Below are 18,830 nucleotides of genomic sequence, written 5' to 3' on the forward strand. Positions count from 1 at the left end.
TTTAGTGAGCAGTGGGCAGCCATGACATGCGTCCAGGGAGCAGTGTGTGGGGACGGTGCTTTACTCAGTGGCACCTTCAGGATTCGAACAGGCAACCTTCAGATTACGGGTCTGCTTCCTTAACCCATAGGTCACCACTGCCACTATGGCAAAACCAAGGCTTCTATTCCATTCCACAGAACTACCAACGAGCTACAACAATGAGAGTGTACAACTCTCATTGATCAAAATGTCACTTTAAATTACAGAGTAAATTTGAATTCATCACGAGCTTTGGCAGTGAAAAATCTTGCCTCGGTCCGTGTTAGGGACTCCCAAATCAACTGTCGGAATGGAGGAGTCTGCCGTGTCACTGTAGTACTCCAGATAGACTGCGTCTTGGGCCCACGTCTGCTTCACCACTGGAACTGTGAGAGATGTACGGAGACGGAACACTATATTAAAAAACTGATGAATGTTCCAGGCACAGATGAGAGTGACACATGGTCTGTGCCTGGGAGGGACAGAACAGACTGCATCGCTGATACCACTATTTACAATGAAAGGTTTGGCAACTTTTGCTGAAAAGGATTCACTTGGAAGACCTTCAAATCAAGGTTCATCCATAGCCACTGGAATGTATTCTAAACAAGTCACAAATTTAGTCTTTTAACTTTTGGTACATTAAGTACATGCAAGTGAATGTGCTTCTCCCATTGTGGACTGAAGAAATCAAACAAGCATAATGATGCTTATTACCTGTGAATAGCTATTAGAATGACACACTGACTGTCATTGTGAAGCACTGCAGCACAGCACATGGCGACACAACAAATATGTCCTGCATTTAACCCATCACCCTTAGTGAGCAGTGGGCACTTATGAAAGGTGCCTGGGGAGCAGTGTGTGGGGACCTTGATTCAGGTGACCTCAGTGGCACCTTGACGGTTTGTGATTTAAACCAACAACCTTCCAATAACAGGTCTGCTTCCTTACCCGCAAGGCCACCACTTCCCTAGTGGCTAGGGTCACAGGAACCAGAGCCTATCCTAGATCATTAAGCATTAGGCAAAGAAGACTCAGATACGAAGGACGTTTTACAGTTGCCAATTCACCTAACTCTCATGGTTTTGAATGGTAGAGAAAACTGGAGAACCTAGAGGAAACCCACTCCAACAGGAGGAGAGCATGCAAACTTTAAACCTGGACTCGAACCCACAACCTTAGAGGAGTGAAGCCACAACACTTCCTGATTAATCATGATTAATTATTTGCAAAAGTGTACAATTAATTAGTTAGAATATTGATGGAGAACCCTAGTTTTCAAGTAAGTTTCTTTGTAGTCTTTCAAACAACTTCTGAGGCAGACCTGGCCTCATTTGTATATTTGCAGCAATGAATAATGGTTTTTACAACACTTTGCACCAGTTCTCTCACATATCTTTAAAATGGGATAATTATGCAAATCAGGGGATTAGGGGCTGGTTTGCTTGTCAGCAAATTTTCCAGATGGTTTCCTAAAATGCAACAGGCCATTTACAGTACACCTGTTGTACCGAGCATGAAGAAAGCTTTCCTCTGTCTAATGGCTGGCAAATACAGAAAAGCAGAGAAGGATAATAAATAAATAAATAGATATGGCACTTATCATTAGCATTCATGGGCATCTACAAGTTTATCCATGTACATTTAAATTGGCCATTCTAGCATAAAAGCCAATTTCGTACAGCATACAGCAAGTCTTGTTTTCAGATCAGGACCTTTCAGCACTCTGAGTAGATTGGTAAAGAAAGTGTGGTGTGTGTGTGTGGTGGGTGGCTTGGTATTACCACTACTTTTCATCAGATTTGTTCCCATCACTGCTAAAGAAGGATGTGCCAATTTCAGTAAGGTTTGGGTTGCACTCTTAATTTCCTGTGCAGGATTGCTTTAGTCACTTCATGCTAATTCAGACTTACTTACAAACTATAACAACAGGACTGGGTTGGTATGGTAAATCTGTTTTGGTGTTATGCTGTCCAGTGCTTGCTTAGTCAGCAAGGCAGTGGGAGCTCTACATGCAAAAGGCTAATTTCAGGCAGAAGGGTGTGGGGTTTCTGGCTTTCTAAAGCAAGCACACTTACTTCTTTCTGTGTGGAACTTCTCACAGGTTTTCACTGCAACAAATACATCCTCTGTCCTTACAGGGTCACCCTGAAAGCCATTCAGAAAACAATGTGCCCATTGTTGTAGGCCTTGTTTTATCAGAACACAAATTTGTGCACAAAAATGCTGTAGATGTAAATTTCCATTGTAATTTCCACTGTTATTTCATTAAAAGGTTCAATTGTAGTTTTGACTACAGTATAGGCCAAAAGTTTGGACACACCTTCTCATTCAATGTGTTTTCTTTATTTTCATGACATTTACATTGGTAGATTCTCATTGAAGGCATCAAAACTATGAATGAACAACTATGAACATCTTTTATATTCTAGTGTCTTCAAAATATCCACCCTTTGCTCTGATTACTGCTTTGCACACTCTTGGCATTCTCTCGATGAGCTTCAAGAGGTCGTCACCTGAAATGGTTTTGCAACAGTCTTGAAGGAGTTCCCAGAGGTGTTTAGCACTTGGTGGCCCCTTTGCCTTCACTCTGTGGTCCAGCTCACCCCAAACCATCTCGATTGGGTTCAGGTCCGGTGACTGTGGAGGCCAGGTCTCCACTTTTTGTTAAGTGCATAACTCCACATGTGTTTATTCATAGTTTTGATGCCTTCACTGAGAATCTACCAATGTAAATGGTCATGAAATAAATGAAAATGCATTGAATGAGAAGGTGTGTCCAAAATTTTGGCCTGTACTGTATATGAAATTTTACATAGAAACTAAAACACGAATGGATGCATTTTGTTTGTACAGTAAAGGTGTAGGTCAGAAGCACTTCTTTATACGTACACAGTCCGGTAGGTGGGTGGTAATGGTGGTGGCACACTTTTCCATATCTGCTGTGCTGTGTGGCTTGACACAGAACTCTGGTACTGGACTCAGAGCGGGGCCACTCCCTTGCCCCCAGATGTACAGCGCAATCTACATCAGAGGCGTAGATTTAGCGAGAGCCGGCTGCATTTAGCCATCACTCATATATACTGTGCAGAAAAATGAACTGTGAAGATTCTGAGCAGATTAGTGTGGATCAGTGAATCAAACATGTTTTCCAGCACTAAATGGAAGTGTGGAGAACAGATAGCCCTGAAAAAGCACTAGTGTCATAAAAGGGAAAGATGGGAAAACAGAAGCCCCCTTGGTGTAGGGAGGAGGGATGCAAAATAGAAAGAAGGGGAGAGCAATACAGAGAACAAGCCTGGAGAGAGGAAGGAAGGTGAAAATACTACAAACAGATTAATTCTCACTCTCTGTGACATTAAACTAAATCAAGTCACCTCTTGAATTTTTCCCTTTTCTCACGTACGAGTGAAATGATTTTATCTAATTTTTTTAATGACCCCAAAAAGCCTTTTCCCACAGAATCACCTGAAATGAAGAATGAATTTATAATGAAACAGGGGTAAATCTAAATGGAAGTTGATTTTCCAGCTGAAACACATTCTGCCTTGTAATAATGAGGTAAATTCTCTAATTGCCATGGGCAGGTAATAGAATGTATAATCTCTTCCTCTCAAAGCTCATCGTGTACCCGCACTAAGAAAACAAAATACAATAAAATACAAATTCTAAAACATGAGAGATGAAGGAACACCCAAATGTTCCAGCCATCCAAATCAATGGCAAGCGAATTGGGAAGTTCAGTTAAAAAAAATAATTATAGTGCAATTTAGCTTTCGTATTAATCAGAACATAAGTGGAATATGTATCTGAAAATAATTAGCCTGAAAGTGAAGTTATTTCTCTTGCCCATCCAAACAGGCATTTGAATTTAATAGTTTTATTAAGACCAAATGTATAATGCATTATTTGTCACACATCTTCATAAAAACCATGAATACAGAGATTTGACCAAATTTTTACAAGAAAACTGTACAGTTTTAAACTTATTTAAAGCAGCTGCCAAGCCTAGAGCACAACCAATAGCTAAATAAATGAAGGTGAATTCATTCCATTACACGCAGGAGCAATGCACTGTCCTTAGCAGTTGATTTCAGGGGTTACAGAATGGGATCAAGAGGGGCGTATGGGTCACAAGAGCGGCGGGAGGTACGCACCTCATGCTTCAGGTCGATGGTGAAGTCTGACTTCGGCGGATTGTCGTTCACTTGCTTTGCCAACCTGACAAGTCAAAACAGACCTTTGATACCAGGCAGGCACACTAATTTGCACAGAGCAGAGGAAGGAAGAAGGAACAAAGGAAAGGAGATTTCGTCCAAAAAGTCATTTAAAAAGTTCAACATATTGCATCAGCCACACTGATTAACATGCTGGCTTTGCAGTGTGGACTAGAATAAGCAGTTTAATTATAGTAGTGCACTCCCTGACTGCCAATACCACTTCTAGGTCTCACTCCCGTGGTTATACCCCTCCAACCTGGCAGCCTGGCACCTTCCTAACTACTGCACCTCCCTGGCAGCTGTCCATCTGATGAAATGATCATCTGTCAGCCACAGTCTCGCCAATTGAAGAGGCTTGGCCACATGAACAGGTGAGGACCACCCTTGTTCTTCTATCGTCTCATCAACAGCCAAGCATACCTACTGTTTTATTGGAGCAAAGGAATGCTCTGTTTGAACATATTCTAATTGTTAGCACAATGTCTATCAGGTCCAAGCTGGTGTTGATGATGTCACACAATGTCTGAACTGTGCAGAAAAAATATAGATTTTGATCAGTTAACCATTTGGATGATTAAGCAGATCTTACATCTGCTGAGTCCCTTAAAGCTGACTCACTGCCTCTTGCATATTATAATTAAAAAAAATGTTGGGTAGTTGGTTATTAAGATAATGGATTGGGTCCTATTGAACTAAATGAGGGATTTCTATGATGGACATTTTAAAGCATCTCATGTAAGTCTGCAAAATGTTCTGTTGTACTTTTGAACTACAACTACAACATAAATCAAGACATGACTCAAAACATTCTTGCGTCTACAGCCCTGCAAAAGCAAGTCAAACCACAAGCCACAGGTTATCTCCTTCAAAGTGTGGACAGAAATTTAATTATTGAAGACTTCAGTCTTCATGTCTGCTGCACTAATACACCTTTACCAGAGATTTTTTTATATTTAATTTCGGTCCTTGGCGCTATTGGTCCTGTGAAGATGTGCAGATATACAATTCTGTCTCAGCCACCAATACAAACCAGTAAAAACCACTGTTGATCTAAGCTGCAAGGCATTTTGTTAATATAGTGAAAAAAACGGTCAAACTTCGATCAAATATTGATTTACGTAAACCGTTTATTGCAGAATTTCCTTGTTTTTATGAAACAATGAGATTATGAGTATAGAGAAAGAGACTGTTGTTCTTTGTTCTCCTGTTTTTCTCTGAGCAGCAATACAATTTTGTTTTCCATCTGTGGACTTTTGCTTGTAGGAGATCATTAGTTTACAGAGTTGGGAGAGACCAAGCCCCAGTTCTTCTAGCACATCTCTTGATATCAACATGAACATTATTGACAATTTCACACCTTAAACATTATTATGTGTGTCTTTTAGTGCCTTCCTGAACAATTTCAGAGTTACTGTTGGGAAAATGAAAAAAACGTTCATTAGTTTCACTTCTGACTATGACAATTGCACAGAACTGTGTATATTAGCATGGAGAAAAACATGGACGAGGGATGAAGGCAAATGAAAAAAAGGGATAGACTACAGCTGGCTTATGATATCACGTGTAGCTGTTGTTCTGTTCTGTCGTCTTGATATATTTCTTAATACTCCTGCTCATATGCGGCCAACAACCTGCCCTACAAATTTTATTCCATCTGGCCATTTAAATGAGATTTTTCATGTAGTGGGTGGCAAAAACACACACATCCAGATAATGTGAAATGCCACAGAAATGGGATTCTTAATGTGTCAATCTGGTTTCAAGGAAGTCTTTAGCCTTTCAGGTGACATTTTCAAAGGTCACTGCCCTCCCGTGTGGTGTTTCATGAAGTTCAATATCTGGTCCTCATTTGTTCTCACTTTGTTTTTTGTTATCGCAGACAGATTTCAAGAAAGCCAAATATATGATGATATGCTGATGATACTCCAATGGACTTAAACTATAACCTTTTTTTCACTGCCATGATGACATAAAGCTCTGGATTAGTAACAGCTCTATTAAATTTTATGAAATTAAAAATGTAAGTATTGTTCTGTTTTTTTGCCAGACCTGCAAAACTGCTAGAACACCTTTGAATACTGATTGAAAACCTATTTATTATTATTAGCTTGTATTTTATTGTTGTTATTTATTTGTTTATTGTTTTTAATATAATGTCTCAGTTTTAGGTCATTTTTGACTATGACTTGACAATTTACTGACCTTTGTAAAAGAGCCTTGCTCAAAGCCCAACCGGCTCCAAAGTCAGGGTACTGGAAAGAGGAGGGGTCATCAGAGAAAGCATAGTGATGTATGATAGATGATTCATCGTCATAGAGAGGACTGCCAAGGAACCATTCCTGATAGATAGATCCATCAATTAGATCAATCAAACAAGTACAATAGAAAATAAAATGGATGCACAAGGGACTGAAGTGTCCACAAATGTGCACCTCACCTTCTCTGCATCAAATCTGCTCAGGACCCTGAGGAGCGTTTGGATTTTCACCATGGTCACCTCTTCCATGAAGAAAAACCACGAGCAGCGGTTCCCACATAACACTGAGAGACTTGGGACAGTGAGGAGGAACAATAAATCACTGAAAGCAGCAGGAGACTACAGACTTAAGCACAGGCGTAGGTGTGATTTCAGAGTTGACCTTGTGTGTAAAAAGTCCCCAAGTAACACTGACAAGAACTGCACAAAGCAGAGCTTCTTCCTTCTGTTTTTCAGGCAACCTGATGCTGGCATTGAGCATTGTGTATCTTCAAAGCATTACATTCAACCCCCAAATCCCATTTAGCTGAACTGACAGAGCCACATCGGTCAGGCCATCTGGAAAGCTTGCACATTATTTCTGGTTGTAGTGTAAGATGTCACTCTCTTGGTGTGACTTCCTTTATGATAATCAATATGGCAATGGCACTCTGGGGCCTCTATTCCGATCCCTCTGCACTAGTTTAACAGATGTAGTTAACACATCTATGGTGTATCACTCTAATTAGAACTAATTAAAAGTTTTGTGGCACACCAACAGCTTTCAATAAATGCAACACTATCTCTGTCCTGTTTTACACAGCACAGGAAAGTCAATTAAGGGTCTACGTCAGTTCCCAATGGCCTCATACACTTTTCCAGAGATTCACTGTAACTTTGCTAACTTCAGCCTTCACCATTGCAGCTTAGTAGAGCTGAGATTTAAACTCTAATAACCTGGAGTCTCAGTATGTCTAGCATTATTCAGCAAATATTTACTGTACTTCCCTCAAGTAACCCTCAGCTTCTTAACTTTTCACTGAATTACAACAATTAATTATTCAAATCATTTGTTATAATTACTACAGCAAATCCATTAGGCTTAATTTAAGTACACTGCGATCAATTACTCACTGAGGTAAGGCAGGCAAGATGCTCCAGTTTCCATCGTAGTCAGTCAGCTCATGAAGGCAGACAACTGTGGACTCCTGCAGCATACAAAACTGAAGGTTACTATCGTAATTCTGGTGAAACGTATCTCACTCTGGGAACACGCCCCCATGCATCATTTCTGATGGGGAATATTCCTATATGGCAGTCCTGACTGGGACTTGCTGTGCAAGACACTTGCCTCTCAGCAAGGAAGTAACCCTAAGTTCTCTTTCAAGTATTCATTTCAGTATTTCATTATGGCATATGCTGAATCCCAGATTGCAGACACCGGTGCCATAACAAGTTCAGGGATGCATGCGGCGCATATCGCTATGAGCAAAATGTAAATTTGGAAAAGCTTTTTACTTTTATCTATCTAGGGAAACGGACAGGCCAAGGTCAAGATTCTCTCCAGGATGACGAACACGAACTAACATATGTGGTGGTCATTGTATCCACAATTGTCACGACTGAGGGCTGACCAGGGAAGGGAATGGGACATCTGGAATGGCCAAAACACAGGAAATAAGGAAACAGGGACAAATTAAAACAGGCCCGCAGGCATGTGTCGATAGACAGGAACTGGGAACAAACATAAGGTATGTCTCAACAGGAACCACATTAATGTCGCAGCCCCCACTGGGTGCTGCCAAACTGCTTTAGTCCTGAGTAACCATGCCCAAGTGGCTTCAGCTGAGATGAATCAGGACTCCTTGAATAGGTGCCAGCACCGGCTTTGATCACCCAATGGCCCTGGGGCGTCACAACAATGTTTCAACCTGGAGATCCTGTATTAGAAATGGCCAGAACACATTATCACATTCATTTCTGGATTATCTAGTTTAATCAACAGCATACATTGATTTTTGGTGGTGGGGGTGTTACATCCTGGTGTGTCTGTCATATCTTATCTTACCTTAGTGACACTTCACTTCATCCTCAATTTTTTTAATTCACACCAAAAAGCTTTGGCAAGAAATGAGTTATCAGCAGCACGTCTGCCTTTTGGCACCATGTCATAGCATTGCACCTTTTTGGTCAAATGCCTGTTTGATAGGTTGTGATTCCAATGCAACAGAAGTAAAGATTTAGTTGCAAAAGAGCTTCAATTGTCCTGTCATCCTGTTATAGGGCTCAGTGGAGTGTCTGCGTCTATCAAGCAAAAGTAGTCATGTGTCCAGTGGCCCACTCGTAAATCATTTGTGTAGAATTATCTCAACTCTACCGCAGCAGAAAAAAAATATATTGCCATTTATAACACAGTGAATCAGTGTTTGCATGAATTATTCCAAAAGCACAGGTGGAGTGAGATGTGAGTGGCATGACAAAAGCAATGAGACCAGTAAATCTCAGAGTAGCATGCAGAGAGACACATTTGGTGAATATGCAAAAACAAACATCACATAAATAAATAAAAGATAGCACACTACACTCCACTCCACTCCCACACATACACACACACACAACAGCATGTCAATCCCACCTATGCTGGACAGCTCCCATTCAAGATTATGTCAAGATGCATGTTCAGACAACGTCAGCCTGACACACACACAGACACATATGCACAACCACGCCATGCTGCACAAGAGGCAGAATTCTAATGAGCCTCTTTCCAAAAGAACTCCCTCCACTGGGCCGGTGAGGGCTTTGACAAAGGTGAGTAAAGGAGAACACATTTTTAATGAGTTTTTATTTTTTTTAAAGGCATGGAAATATGGGGATTTAGCCCATGATTTAAACTTCACCCTGCAGCGGTCATCCTTCTGCTCTGAAAACAGAGAGTATTTTTTTATTGAAGAGTACGGCTCAGAGCAAATGAACACTGCTCCTGGGTGTGTCTGAGAGCAAGGATTGGAGGAAGAAAGAGAAGAAATGCCATGAAATGTTAAGACTAGGGACATAACAGGAGGGCATCTGAACGTGGGCATATTGGGGACCAGTGAGAAGAAGAAGTAGCAAGTGACGAGGAACCCATAAGGAATACAAGCAAAACCACAGAGGCACAGAAGGCCTGTGACAATCATTAGGTAGATCGATAAATCCACATGAATGTCAGGAAACCAAAGTTTCTCCCACAGACGATCGCACTGCCGCTGCCGGAATGACTAATTCCCATAGTGCATTGCACTGCCATCCCTTCCTCAGGTAAATGATGCAAAAATGACACCCACGCATAACTGATGAGAGCAACTGTATAAGTATAAGTATAAGACAATCATCTGAAAAAGATGTGCCAGCGATACCAAAAACCATTTTCTGAAACAAGTGTTTGCTTAGTTGACCTCACACCTCCAAGGTTGTGAGTTTGAATCCCAGCACTGGATTTGCATGCTCTCCACTTGTTGATGCGGCTTCTCTAGCTTCAGCACAAAGCTCAGGAACATACAGCTCAAATGAACAGCCTTTGAACAGAAAATGTAGGGTCAAATGAATTGTGCATTGGACATTTCAAAGAAAATACAGGCCAGTCAACAATTACATGACCTGTGTGATTTCATGTGCAGTGCATTAAACAGAAAGAAGTTACAAATAATTGGTTAAATGGGAAGATGGGTTAGCTGTAGTCAGGAGTGAAGGGACTAAAGGTGCTGAAAGACCAGGAGGGCAGCTCTTCTACTTCCTGATAACTAACACACAGCTCATTATGCTGGGTCAGTGGTGGGCTTGCGGGTAAGGAAGTGGACCCATAATTAGAAGTAAATCCCGAACCGCCAGTACATTTGTCACAAGGAAGACAGAAGACGAGAACATAATCAGTCATAATTCATCACGAACACAGTGAACTGAAGCAGGCCATTTCAGGCAAACTCCACCTGGCAAATTATTTTACCCTAACAGCAAAGGAGGGAGGGCATCACGGCAGCATGGCAGTTAGAGACGTGTTCATGTGAGTTCAAATAACACCATTGGACCTTGTGTGTGCAGAGTTTGCATGCTCTTGCCACGTTGGTGCGGGTTTCCTGCTGCCGTTAAATGGATGAAGGTGGCACTAGGTGGACTGGCGACTCTAAATAGACTGTGGGAGTGAGTGAGTGGTGTGTGTGCTCAGTAGTGCGCTGGCACCCCGCCTGGGTGAGTCCCTGCCTGTGCCCAGTGTCCCTGGATGTTTTATAAAAATGCTTAAAAAGGCATGAGCAAACCCAGAACTCCTCATCCTACGTGTACCGTATAGAAAAATAGCAAAAGGGTTACAGACACATCATAGAGACATCAGCAAGGAAACACCTTCCTCCAAGCTTCCTGGGGCTTTTTATTTAACACAACCTCTTTTCACCCAGAGAGCTGTTGACATGCATATCCCTTTACGTGGAATTCTGCGCTTCCCTTGCCAAACACTTTAATGGTAAGGTAAACACACCCTCACTCTGTTCCCTTTTCATTTCTGAGGTTCTGGTGCAAACAATTTGACAAACTTCTGATTGCATCAAATTTGCATGTTGTTGATTGCTGCAATCATAGAGACGGCACGTTTTTCCATGTCACATCATCTGCCAGAACCTGTAACCAAAACTGACCGCTGAATATTAAGCAGCTTGTGAAAGTGAGGAAGAGCAAACTGTAGGTGAAAGAGAAGAAGTGAGCAGGAATGAGAGTGAATCTTAGGAAGTAGGGAGAAACACAGGAATATTTTAGATGACAGTACATTTGTTACAGGCAAATTTGGCTTGTAATTATGTTCTCAGAAGGATCTTCATGATCCATGTTAACCAGCATGATGTGAGAATGGTCCAGAAGAGTGTGATGTAACAAATTCTCTTGGCTTTAACATGGTCAGTGTCATAAATTTGCTTCAGTGAGATCAGAAATGCAGAACACTGTGTACCAGTCATGCCCCTGGAGTAGCCCCTGACAGAATGTTTTCACTCCAACCCGATCTTAATTAGTGTCAGAGTTCCAATTGCCTAATAATGAACATGGCATGCCAGAATGCAAAGTTTTCTAGGAGCAGGGATGGGAAGCAGTGACCAAGAAATGGTACCAAGTGTTAAATAAATCCTTTGTCAGAACTTTGATTTGATTGATTCAAATGTAGATAATTCAGTGATTTCAATGCAGACTCAGGCCACTTTGTTTGTGCATCGGATGACACAATTTAGCCATTAAAAGCCCACCATTGGCAACAGCAGGCGTTGAATTGCTCAGCAGGACCAGTCAACAGGGAATCTCAGGAACGAGTTGAGTCAGTTTGAAAATTATGTTAAAAGCTATGACCTTCACTGACCAGATATCAGTGGAAACCAAAGATCTGTGGGATACACCCCGCTAGCAGCTGGGACTTTATGCAGTGGTGGTGTCTAGGCAATAATTTGCTGAAGCAGTTTGAATTGCTCATGGTGATGCAAATACTAAGGAAATGCAGCTCTATTATTACTATAGATGACAAATTTATTCATACAAACCTCGTTGCTTGAACACCACCATGAATTTAAATGCTCCCTCTGCCATGCCAGAGTGGCACAGTCTTCCAAACTGACAGGTAGACAAACTCATTCTCAGAAGATAATGATTAAATAAATTAAAACTTGCTTTCAGAAGGACCAATTACAGTGATGCACAACAATAACCGATTGAGGTAGGACATGCTCGCTGGAGAGGAGCCAGGGTCCCTGTTGCAGCACTTGACAACAATGGCCGCCAATCAATCTCCCGCCTCCTGTGCTCAAGAGGTGGAGGAAAGTGGGAGGGATAAAAGTGCAGTGTGGCCTTCATGGGTGCGGTAGCAAGATGCAGTGCAGCAACATTACAATAAACACTGCTGTATGTTTTAAAATGTGCATTTTTAAAGTATTTAATTTAATTTAATCTTTCAATTTATTCATATTAATAGCCTGTTCATGAGTACATTTTAAAATGTTTTAATTTTTGTTATTGGACCCTGTTTTTTTGTGTGTATGAAATGCATTGGAAGAACTTGGGAAGTCATGGAGGAAATGCTTGCACCAATCCCACCTTTATTAGAAATGTGTGTAGTCATGCATGCAGAAATATGTAATAAGAATGTAAGCCTAGTCCATCTTCTGAACTTAACCTGGGATATTCACCAGCAACCGGAAATGCAATTTTAATCTGATGTTAATGAATAAAGATTTGGTCCAGCAATTTTCATGAAAATGTAATATGTTGAAAGAGAACATTTGGCACACCCACACACACATTCATATATTTACAAGCAGAAGATATAATACAAATCTGCACAATAATCAACATTATGTACATTATTGCAGTTTTGTTGATGTGTTGCTATATGGCCCTCCTGGCTCTGTTGGGTGCTTTGCAGGGGGTGGGGGTCCTTGGGTCTGTGAGTTGCCAGGACAAGGACTTGGTCTGCCCAGGTGTATCCGGCTGGAGCTCCTGTATTGTGGCCGCCTTGTGCGCATGGGTGCGTTCACACACACACAGGGGTACACATAATGGCTCACACAGGTGCACAAGCACATTTTCACAGACGCACACTCTCCGGTCCGGCCGAATATGTCTTGTATTATTAGAACTGTGTGCTGTTAAATAACATGTAATATTCATGGTTTACTGTGACTTATACAGATGCTGCTTGTAACTGCTGTTTTCTGCCGTTTCTTATTCGTTTGTTTAAGCAGGTACCGAAGCAGATTGTTCTCCTCCGTCTCCAAATTCCACCCCTCCCCTCCTTTATTTTTCTCTCCTTTCTCTAAATGTTGACTTTCTCCCTAACTTCTCTTTTTATCTGTCCTTTTTCTCTGTCCCCTTGTCCTTTTTCTCTGTCCCCTGGTCTTGACTGTCATGATTGTAGCAATTTTCCTAAATTTTCCTAAAATAGACGTTTCTATATGTAAATCTAGCAGTACTGTTCCACCTATATATTTATGTCTGTGTGTGTTTGTGTGCGTGCGTGTGTGTGTGACTTTTAAGGGGCAGTGGTTGGCCAAGCAGGTAAGGAAACAGACCTGAAATCGTAAGGTTGCCAGGTCGAATCCCGACCCACCTAAGGTCGCCTTAAGCAAGGTACCGTCCCCACACACTGCACCTCTGGTTGCTGCAGTGTTTCACAATAACAATCACCTCACTTTCACTTAATGTTGTGTCATTAACCATGTTGAAATCACTGCATCATGTGGCTTAAACCTTTAACTCCTCATCCTACCCTATGTGCCAGCAAAATATCCTTCCCAGTATGGTTCAATTCATTGCTAGCCCTGTTATCCTATCAGTAATAAATGCACAGGCAAATTCTCTTGGGAGAATTCTGATACCTGCTAAGATGTTTGTCTAGAGCTCAGTGGGAGCATGAAAGGTTGATCATAGTTTACAGTACACCGACATTCATAATAGCTCAATATGGCGTTGTGATAGACTATTTTCCATGTTTTGTAATCTAAACAGAGCATCTCGGCCAGAAATAATCTCTATCATCGCATCCGATTAGACAAAAAGGATTACAGTCGTAGCCGTGTCCCCTATATGGTGTGCACCCACGTAGTTACTGTCCCCAGCACAAAACCTAACCTAAACATTTTTTGATTAATTGATTGATCTAAAGATCTATATATCTTTCGATCTGGATCTAGAAATACATACTGGAGGATAAAAATAATCCAGGTTAGAGTCCGTTTGGTTGGTTTATTTACATTATTTACGTCAATGCTAAAATATTAGTGACAGGTTAATTCAGTTCGCTTTTTTCAGTGTACATCTGACCTAAAAGTCTGCCCTCACGGAGGACTTCTCCATTTCACTTTGTCGTGACCATGAATATTTTCCAACTACTCAGGCGACTGCACACGAAACGGCTTGGATGTTAACAAGTGATTTAGTACTTCTGAGGGAAAACCTGGAATCTCTCAGGAGTTTCATTAATTGTGAATTTTTACAGCCGTTACCGCACTGTTCTTGGCGGAGGCCGTAGTTTTGTGGTTATAGGTACTAAACGGTTCAAGTCCTTTTGCATAATGATAAGAACCAGAAGAGAAAAGAAAGACAAAGTTCTGTTACAAAACAAGTAAACTGAAATGTTCCTGGGCATTCACATGAGCAACCAGTGAACTGATGATATTCCTACAGCAGCTCACGAAAAATATGCACTGTTATTGCGTCTTTTTTTTACTTAATATGTTTAGCAGGTTTAAGAACTCATTAGTATTGTACTTTCCTAAGGAATGAAATGGGTGAAATGTAGATTTGCTGTTTGCACCACTGTGGACAGACACAATCTTCATCCTAATCTTGAGTTTTTTATGGGCTACAGAAATTAAATATGAACTACAGAAATTACATTTGGAGAACGCACACATGGAAATGAATATTTCACACATGGTTGTGTGAAATAAGGGGAAAATAACAGGTAAACTGATGAAGCACAGTAAAGTGCAATTCAGATAGATGACTGGATCTTTTGTATTTCACAGACTCTTCTGTCAATGTGAACCTTGGTTCACTGTGTGAATAGGACAATAGAGTTCGTGCTTTTATATAGCAGTTTGGTCCATTGTATTTTCAGTGTATTCCCGGAGAACATTCAACATGAAACTGAGCAATGTGATGCCCATTACATTAAACTGTGGTTCTTAAGATATTTAAGGACAGGGACCCTTTAGGGCACATTACCACATTACCACATTATCACAGCATCTTTTCAACCTGTTTTCACTTACAAACATAGAATACGTTTCTGTGCTCTTCATCTAATTGGGAACAAATGTGTTTTGTTGATCTCACAACAATGTGGTTTATGAAGCAACCAGGTCTGCTTATGGTCTCTGATTGTGTGTTTCACATATGAAAATAGAGAAAAGGCTGCCATCTATATTGATTTGATCAGCAGCACAACAGGTTGTTTTTTGCTTTCCATCATACATCCATATAGTAAAAGTTACTTGTGTTACCTCACAATTTTTTTTATTATTTTTTAAGATGACCCATGGAGGGTCTTAAAAAAGTAAAACAACTAGTCTCAGTCTGTTTTATGAAATATCTCAAATCGTTGTGTTACAATTGCATTATTTCTTTGTGTGTAATAGATTTATTTACAGGCTACTACACTAAATCAGCCACATTCGGAGGGTGCACAAAACACATGTGACCCCAATCTGTGACCTTTTAATGAACATACCCAGCACTACTTTCTTTCTAAAGTGATATTTTATATGTCCTGGGGTTCCATGGATCCCACTTTGAGAACCACTTCTTCAAGGAACATCTTCAAAGCTACATTCAGAGTGCCACAGTCTAGGCAGACAATGTCAGCTACTTCTCCTGTAGCCAAAGAATGCCTGGCTGATGTCGATGCTCTGTTACCTTTTTGAGGCTCACAGCTTGATGGAAAAGTTCCTGTCTCTTCTTCTCAGCCTGTTCTGCATGGTATTTGTTCTTCTGGCTCTGGATCACAAACACCACCTCATTTGGCTCTGAACACAGATATTCTGAATTGAAGCAGACTTCCAGATCTCAACTTCAAAATGACTTGGCATACATAAAAGTGTTAAATGAGATGTTGCCATAAAACATTGCACTGAATTCATGTAAATTTCAACAACATAGCGCATCATAATTTCACAAATCTCTGCCACCACCCTAAATTACCCACATATTATACACCCTAAAGGGATATCTAAGGATTTTTTCTTTCACACAATCTCTCCTTTGAATGTTTTAAAATAACAACATCAAAAGGGAACACTACTGTCGACTGCTTATAATGGCTATAACGGCATTCAAAGTGCCATCTGTATGTCTGGCACACTAAAAGTGAAATGGGTCTTTCTGGTGTGAGCTGAAAAAATCTGAGTAAACAACATAAAAGCTTTACAGACGATAAAGCACAAACACTGAATGGCCCCCATGGTGGTTAAAAAGGTGGTCGGTCCAAAGCCATAGCAACAGTGTCCGACCTGACCAAATGAGCTCCACTTTATCCGTGAACCATGAATGTAGAACCTGTGTTCTCCTCAGACCTGCTAACGCCGCATTCATCCAGACAGATGGACACAGGGGCAGATGGGAGGTGTATCGGCAAATAACATTTCGCCACACCTGTTGCTAAGTGCACAAGCCCTATTCTCCCACGTGAAAGCATACTTTCAATTGGTGGCATGTACACGAAGAGGGAAACAACTGAATAGGACCAGGATCAATGCCTGTCCCATGCACGGACAATCATCAATTAAATGTCAGGATCATCAATAAATAGCAGCATTTTTAGGTTCAAAATAAGATGCAAAAAACAAAGGTATAACATGTGAGTAACCAAGCCAATATATTTTATATATTTTTGGCCTCAAACACACATTATGCCAGACTATATGAATTTGACAACCAACTCAATGCATTGGAAATTGAACATAATACATGGAACATAAAATGTTGGCTCATTTTAATACACTGATTCCTCCAGCCAATATCAATAAAATATGGTTCCAGATAAATATATTTTATGACAGCCCTAATTTACTAAATTACCTAGGGGAAATATTTTAATGGTTAAATATGCCACGGCAAAACCTCTCTTGTGCAGTGTTTTGATACTTAATGCTTAACTGTCTCACTTGATGAGATTTTAATCTGTACCTAGAGGAAATTTAAATCCGACAAGCCAACTCCCTTTCAGAGCTGCCAATCAGGCAGCCTTCAAATTCTCCTTATACAAAAAAAAAACCCTTTCAGAATGAGTTTAAACTAAAACAGTAAAAATGCAACCTAAATGAAATAGATATTATTGTACTAAATGGCTCCAGGAACAAGAAAACAATCAAACCATAGGACTGAACGTGGATAATTGATTATGAATGTTGACAAGCTTCTTTTTTTCTCACCTGGGCATCTGTGTAAAGCATGTTCTGGTGTCTGGGAATGGGGAGAGAGAAAAGATTATGAAACTGTGCATAAATACACATTTATCATTTAATTTGTAAAAAAAAAAAAAACGCTGTTTAAAACCTCTGATTCTTTGAATCGTGTCTGCCAGGTACGTCACAGTCAAGAAAAGGACTTTTTTCCAGAGAAATCTAATAATGCTCCCAGACGGCAACCTTTGTTTGCGAGTCTTATGGCTCATGTTTAAAAAAAAGCCATGTATACGTCTATTTTGAGCAGACGGGGAATTAAGCTTCCTGCAGGGTTTCAGCAGATTTAAGGAAGCCAAATTTAAGTCCAAGGGGCAGAGATTTTCTTGTTAGACACTGTGACGGCCAGATGCTCTTCTAAAATACAATATTAACAACACAATACATTTGTATTTGATATATAAATGTTTTTGCTTTGTTTTTGTTACCAGACTGCAGCAAGCCACTTCGGGCGATTGCGATATTTTTGGTTTCTTATTTCTTATCTCAACTGCATGATTTGGGAAAAAAGTAATATTGCCATTACTGAGATCAATATTGCAATATAATAAGTAGCACATCAATTAAACAATCATAAAAAATAAAAAATGACTAAATCTTTACATCACTGTGAATGTTATTTTCCTGCAGCTTCATAAAAACAAATAATATATATATATGTATTTTTTTAAAAGGGTACTTTTTAAGAAAGATGTACTACATATCAGTCCATCAAGAACTTCGCAATATTGTGGTCACAACAATTAACACAAAAGTGCGTTTTGCACTTTTGTTGAATCACTGCAGCTTTTGTGCACACTCTTGGTATTCTCTCAATGAGCTTCAACAGGTAGTCGCCTGAAATGGTTTTCACTTCACAGGTGTGCCTTATCAGGCTTTATGAATGGGGTTGGGAACATCAGTTGTGTTGTGCAGTTGTACACAACTGACAGCCCTATTAGACAACTGTTAAAATTCATATTATGGCAAGAACCAATCAGCTAACTAAAGAAAAAACGAGTGACCATCATTACTTTAAGAAATGAAGGTCAGTCAGTCTGGAAAGTTATCAGCAGCTCAGATCAGAGACCAGATAAATTCCACACAGAGTTCTAGCAGTAGACCCATCTCTAGAACAACTGTTAACAGGAGACTGTGCGAATCAGGCCTTCATGGTCAAATAGCTGCCAGGAAACCACTGCTAAGGGGAGGCAACAAGCAGAAGAGATTTGTTTGGGCCAAGAAACACAAGGAATTGACATTAGACCAGTGGAAATTTGTGCTTTGGTCTGATGAGTCCAAATTTGAGATATTTGGTTCCAACCGCCGTGTCATTGTGAAATGCAGAAAAGGGGGTGTTTTGCTGGTGACACTGTTGGGGATTTATTCAAAATTGAAGAC

General features: G+C 40.4%; 1 protein-coding gene across 2 annotated transcripts in view; it reads right to left on the reverse strand.

The window, feature by feature from the left end:
- b3glctb (beta 3-glucosyltransferase b) overlaps positions 1 to 18,830 on the reverse strand; it is a 34,740-nt gene that overhangs the window by 13,150 nt on the left and 2,760 nt on the right. For both annotated transcript variants that reach the window (XM_028982880.1, XM_028982879.1), the window contains 9 exons: positions 17,421 to 17,451; positions 15,907 to 16,016; positions 7,615 to 7,688; positions 6,682 to 6,793; positions 6,447 to 6,583; positions 4,182 to 4,245; positions 2,917 to 3,048; positions 2,103 to 2,172; positions 294 to 407 (listed from right to left, as the gene is read on the reverse strand). In XM_028982880.1, the coding sequence (XP_028838713.1) occupies positions 294 to 407; positions 2,103 to 2,172; positions 2,917 to 3,048; positions 4,182 to 4,245; positions 6,447 to 6,583; positions 6,682 to 6,793; positions 7,615 to 7,688; positions 15,907 to 16,016; positions 17,421 to 17,451 (844 nt within the window). The remainder of the gene's footprint in view (positions 1 to 293; positions 408 to 2,102; positions 2,173 to 2,916; positions 3,049 to 4,181; positions 4,246 to 6,446; positions 6,584 to 6,681; positions 6,794 to 7,614; positions 7,689 to 15,906; positions 16,017 to 17,420; positions 17,452 to 18,830) is intronic.

This window comes from Denticeps clupeoides, chromosome 6 (assembly GCF_900700375.1).
Source record: "Denticeps clupeoides chromosome 6, fDenClu1.1, whole genome shotgun sequence".
Taxonomy (NCBI): domain Eukaryota; kingdom Metazoa; phylum Chordata; class Actinopteri; order Clupeiformes; family Denticipitidae; genus Denticeps; species Denticeps clupeoides.